The following is a 5,986-nucleotide window of genomic DNA, read 5'->3' on the forward strand; positions in this document are numbered from 1 at the left end:
AAAAAAACCAAACCAAACTCTGAGTTGTCATGGCAACCGCTGCCCTGAGCCCGCGACCACGCCTACCGCCTGCTGGCCCCGCCTGGAACGGTGCGACTCCGTATTTTTAAATCATAAACTGGCGGTGCGGACAAACTTAACGGTCGTTGCAACTGTCCTGGAGGTTTTTCCCTCTAGGTCAGCACAGGAAAAACGTTTTACATAAAAAAAAAAAAAAATTAAAAATAAATAAATAAAAATGCTATCGTGGTGTGTTTACTTCCTCAAACTAGACCACTGATGTTTCTATAAAAGAACATGAACAGAAGAGGCCATACGAAGGTCCCTGTGCCCCGACGGGCACAGGAATCGCGATTTCGGGGTGTCCGGCGGCGTCGCTGGCCTCTACCTGCTGGATCGGAGTCTGCGGACTGTGCAGAATTGCACTGAAAGACCGCGCTTCTCCTGCTCGGTCACGTTTGCAGCGTGTGGACGTCGCATCCGCTATTTCTCTGCCGTGAGCAGCTTTGACTACACCTGCCTCTTATTCACTAGATAAATTTCTAGAAAGGGATCGGCCACAATTCTTCAGACTTTGCTCCCTATTTCCAAACAGCGAGGAGGGGAAGAGTCTGGTGGGCAGGGTGCCCAGTGCCCGGGATGCGCAGAGCGGGGCAGCGGCCGAGAGCAGAGGGGGCTGAGCGGGCGTCGCCCCGTGGGCAGCAGGTGCCCAGCCGCCTGGGGTGTGACTGCTCATGAGGTGCTGGCAGCTGGGCCGCCACCGGCCAGGCACACGATGTCACAGAACAAGGCAGTGGGTTCTGGCGTCCACCGGACGAGGCAAACCCTCCTGCCTCGGCCACGGTCTTCCTCTGAATGTGTGTTTTTAAGTAAATGCAGGGTCTCGCTCCTCGAAGCATCACAGGGACAGAGTTTTGGCCTCTGCCGGGCTCGGACAGAGCCCTTTGCCAGATGGAAGCTTCCAGGCTGCTCGGAACCGCATAGAAGGTGAGCCGTCCCAGAGATGGCTGAGCAGGCACGAATGTCGGGGACACAGGATTGGGCGGTGTAGGAGGCCCAGGGAGGGGTCGGGAAACTTGTGGACCAGAAAGATGGCACACACTGTCCCAAGGCAGCAGAAGACGGAAATGCAACAGACTGTTTGCTTTAAAAAAAAGTCGCTGCGCAGGCTTATTCCACAAGCTCTAAACTGCTTGAGGACAAAACTCTGGCTCAGTACAGCCTGCCCAGGATCTGAGTCACCGAATCTTGCCAAGCACTGGAATAACCGCCCCTCCCCGGGCGAACGATGAGCTGGATTCAGAGCATCAGCGTTTCCGAGGGAACCTGCCTTCACATTTCAGCCGCGTACACTTAATTTCTAGAACGAACCAGACACTTCAAACATGCCTGCTGGAGGCTTCGCTCAGTTTAGCTCTTCTAAACATGAGCATTAATTCGCCGCAAGTGTTGGGGAGAAAAGCAGGCATGTGAAAAATTTGGCATCTTGTTCTCTCCACCCTCTCTCCCCAAAGTAGCGGGAAAGATGAAAGCGGACATCTTTATTTAGGCATAACTGCAAAATTATAGCATTGGCTGAAGAAGTAATTTTATTCCGCCAGGAAGCTTCGGCAGCTGGGACGCGCGCTCCCGACACACTCTGGGGTTCTTCATCTCAAAATCAGCCACAGCTTACAAACGGGGCCGCCCGTATTTTTAAGATCAGGGCCCCATGAGATAGAAAAGTGTGCATTTACATCGTCTGCATTTAGATCGACTTCACCCCGAAACGCAAGCCGAGGGCGAGGGCTTCCTGTGCCGCGTTCCGTGCAGCAGGCGAGACCTCGCCTCTCGTGTCGGCACACACGTCGATTGCTTTTTCTTTTGCAAAAACGGCGTTTCCCCAAAACCGTGCGTTCTCCGTATTCATGGTGAATTCCGCTCAACCACAGTAAAGCTGGCTGTCCCCCAATGACCTAATTAACTTCAGTCAAGCTCTTCCCCTATATATATATTTTTGCCTTAATAACAACTTCGGACCGTGAGGGTTTAACGTGAGATGCTACGGCAGACTTGCTGTAATCACTTCGCCGACGATGCTTCGGACGCGAATCACTGGAAACACAGATTTCCCACAAGTCTTCGTTATTATCTGCAAAACTTTTTTTTTCAAAACATTGCAGAAATGGACGTTATGGTCTATAATCTATTTGTTGCCTCGTCTGCTGTTTGCTCTCAAGAGAGCGATGCATCTTTTCACTCTGCTCGGTTGCTTCGACTTGACAGGAATAATACAAAACAAATTTAGACGAAACGTTAAAAATAACTTTGCAATTAATTCTATTCATTCTCAGTGACTTGCAATAAATGGAAAACAAAGAATGATCATCCTACCGTGAGATTTCTTTTTTTCCCAAAAAGCAAATACATCATTTGTAACTGGACATGCAAGACTGGATTTAGAGCGGTACTGAAGAAAAAGGGACCTTTTAATTTTTACTTCTTTATGAGAAGTCATAGCTGCCTTTTCCTGTAAAGTCATGGTTTATGGCACAAAACCCCAGTCCCCAACCGAGCGGGTGCTCGGTGAAAACGGACACTGACCGGACACACGGCGCCATGGGGCCTGCACAGCACCCGATAAGCCCCCAGCGGCCACCTCGCCCGCCAGGGGCCGGTCGTTCTGTCCACTTCCCTCTGTTGGCGAGGCCTCGCCCTGTGACGGCTGGGAAGGGACATCGCTGACAGTGTCCGCTGGGAGCCACGGAGCCGGCGCCGCAGGGTGACTCTGGGGCAGAGGCAGTGCGTGTGCCTGTGAGACGCCTTTCGGGGTCCCCTCGGGTCCGCGTCCCCTGCATCACCGTACACAGCGTGTTCCACCGTATTATCCACTCACGGGACGCACTCGGGGCGAGGTCACCTGCACTGAGACGCTGCTTTCCGTGTAAAACCGCAGCCGAGGGCCCCGCTGCCCGCCCTCCAGCTGGTGTCTCTAGCTCTGGCCCGGCTCAGCCAGGTTCGGTTCTCCACCCTTGGCCAGCTGTCACCATGGCCGCTCCAGCTCCGTCCCAGTGGGAGCCCTGGAGGCGGGGCCGCCTCCCATCCACTCCTGCCCTGGCCACGCGCCCTCCGCCCTGTGGCTTCCTAATGGGCTCGTCTCTGGCAGTGGCGTTAGGCTCCCAGAAAAAGGACCATGACAGAAGCTCCGTCCCCGGGGCCTTTGGGGCGGGGTCTTAGGGTCCGCTGCCGGACAACGCTCTTGAAGGGACTGTACTGACCACCAGCCCAGTCCGACCGACGCCTCCCAAAATGAGATGTGCCGGGGATGGCGCTGTCCTGGGCCGTGGGCTGTCACCATCCAGGTTTGCCATGCATGGCCACCTACGCAGAAGGGACACTGAGACCCACTGTGAACGAGCACTCGGGGGCACACAGACCTGTCTGGACCAGCGAACAGCAGCACAGCCAAACGGGAAATAAAGCACGCGGACGAGCGGAAGGGCCGTTCGTCACCGACAGGCGGGGGGCCCTCCTGTCATAGACGGAGCTCCTGTCATGGTCCCTTTTCTTGGACGAGCGGACTCAGGCTGTGTTTGTCTTTTGTTCTTTCATGACCGGCTTATGTCACTGAGCATAATGCCATCAAGGTTCACCCAGCCACAGCAGGTGTCAGACTGTCCCTCCTTTCTAAGGCCGGTGACACTCCACCGTGTGGGCGGGCCACGTTCCATTACCCCATCATCCGCTGACAGGTACCTGAGCTGCTTCCACGGGAAAGGGACGAACCTCGTTAAAAAGATATTTCCTGCTGGGCTCTGGCTGTGGGAAGAACGGAAAACCAAAAAAAGTCCCCCCCGAGAATTGAAAACCACAGCCCCAAATGCCAAAGACGTGGGGCTGACATTCACGCCACCTGTGCGGCCGGAGACCCACGCCCGGCTTTGATTTAATGTGCTAGTCGGAGCAGAGCAAACCCTCTCGAAGAATCCGCCTTGGATTTAAGCCTCGAAGAGATCCCACGGGAAAACGTCCGGCCGCGTGAGCTCGAACATACAAATTTCTGAACGGAAAAGTAAACAAATGACAAAAAAACAGTGAAATGAAGCAAAGAGCCCCCATGACAGCGTCGGAATGTCCAGGAAATAAATGAGCAGACGATGGCACTGAACATTTGGTAAAGAAATAAGAGGCTGTCGACATTGTGTAGAAAATTAGAATAAAAAGCAACAAGATAGAACGTCTCATAACGAGGAATCATCCATGAAATTACGAACCCACTGGACGAGTTAACAGTGTCTCAGCGCATCGCAAGGGTCTACACGGCCAAACCGAGTTCGCCGAGAAAACTAACAAACGGCGCAGCGAATAAAAACACTAGAAAAAATTACAGACTCGCAAAAACACTAGACAAGTTGGACCATCCCGTAACTTTTAAAGTAATTATTAATAGAGAACCGTAGGCTCGAATTAATCTCTGGGCGAGTTTACGGGACATTCCCAGACGCTAGCCGTCTAGGAAACTGGATATTTCCTTTTAGACGCATCCCCGTTCTCATTACTGACTTTAAGAATTTGTAAGTGGTTACTTGTTAGCTCTAATAACAAACATAAATAAAATATTAAAATACTGTGAAAAATTAATTCCCATAACTGTGCGACGAGAGGAAGCTAAATATGTTTCATAAAAATGTTTACCTTTCTATTTTGAAGACAAATTATCTTGCTCGAAGATGGTCTGAAACCGCAAATTATCACGAACGAGTCTGGTGCACTTGCAAAGACACACGACCGTCTCACTAGCCTGAGTGTTTGGTGAGCTGAGCGTCACCGTAAGGAACGGCCGAGCCGCACATGGCCTTATTAAGGCCACCACCTCATCACATGGGTCCTGTGGCATAGAATCCGCAGCGGAAACGCCCAGGCGGCCAACGCCGACCCGCCGTCTGTCCCCTCCGGCCGTACGGTGACGCTCTCGTGGGCTGTGTGGCCCCGGGTGACCTCGGCACGGGCCGGACGCCCCCACAGCTGTCGGAGCCCAGCCATACTCACAGCTGGAGAAGGTCAGCGGGCAGGAGTGCTCGTCCATGGGGAAGTTGTGTAGCTGCAGCTGGCACTCGGCGTTGATGGTGAGCCTGCGGGAGAGCCGGGGGTCACTCCACGGCCGGCCGGCAAGGCCCGGCCAAGTGCCCGGCAGGGCGGGGCAGGCCCGTCACCGCAGTTCAGGGGGCGGCAGTGGGGGTGACCGCATGCGTGACTCGCTCTGGCCCGGGTCCCCCCCACCCCACCGTGGGTCACGTGGCCGCTTTCCTGCTGTGTGAGCTGGTGCAGCTTTGAGCCGCGGGCGAGGCCAGCACCCCGCGGTGCTCGGGCGGCCGCTCGCTCCCTGAAGCCCAGCTTTTCTCTCTCAGCGGGGGGCAGCCAGCCCCGTTACGGGGCGCCCCCGTGCCCTTGTGGGCTCAGATGGGCTATGATTATGTCTGTTAATTACCACCCCAAGGCAGCTTTGGGTTCCCAGCCGAGTGGCCTCGTGGATTAAACAGATCGAGGACTATTCTGATGCGGGACGCGTCACCATGCAGGTGGCCCTTCCTGTGGCACCAGGAGGGACTCCCCAGGCATCACGCTGCAGCACGGCGAGCGTGACAGGCCCGGGACTCAGCGGCGAGAACAGGCCCACCCCCACGGTGACCTCAGGACCCCGACCGGACGCCGGTGCTCGAGCCGCCAGCCCCTTACCGTAGGGTGTAGAGGATCTTGCCGTCGCCCCAGATCCTGAGGAGCTGGTTGGGGGTGGTGACCCAGTGGGCCTCCGCGGTCTTGGAGTTGCGGAAGATGGTGTCCGGGACCCAGATCAAGCCCACCATGTTGCTGTTGAGAGTGAGCAGCTTCATCGTGCTGTTGAAGCGCAGGCGGCTGTCCGTCCAGGTCTGGGCGAAAAACACGTCGATCTGGTATTCCTGCAACACACGACGGGGGCCGTGAGCGCGTCCCGCGGCCTCCGCCCTCC

At 55.2% G+C, this 5,986-nt stretch overlaps 1 protein-coding gene across 1 annotated transcript in view; it reads right to left on the minus strand.

Moving 5' to 3' along the window:
- The window catches only part of LOC105305788 (gamma-aminobutyric acid receptor subunit gamma-3), a 75,925-nt gene that overhangs the window by 18,408 nt on the left and 51,531 nt on the right, over positions 1 to 5,986 (minus strand). The window contains exons 4-5 of the mRNA XM_023523593.1: positions 5,716 to 5,936; positions 5,029 to 5,111 (exon numbers count right to left, since the gene is read on the minus strand). Coding sequence (XP_023379361.1) covers positions 5,029 to 5,111; positions 5,716 to 5,936 — 304 coding nt within the window. The remainder of the gene's footprint in view (positions 1 to 5,028; positions 5,112 to 5,715; positions 5,937 to 5,986) is intronic.

This window comes from Pteropus vampyrus, unplaced genomic scaffold, assembly GCF_000151845.1.
Source record: "Pteropus vampyrus isolate Shadow unplaced genomic scaffold, Pvam_2.0 Scaffold395, whole genome shotgun sequence".
NCBI classification, from domain to species: domain Eukaryota; kingdom Metazoa; phylum Chordata; class Mammalia; order Chiroptera; family Pteropodidae; genus Pteropus; species Pteropus vampyrus.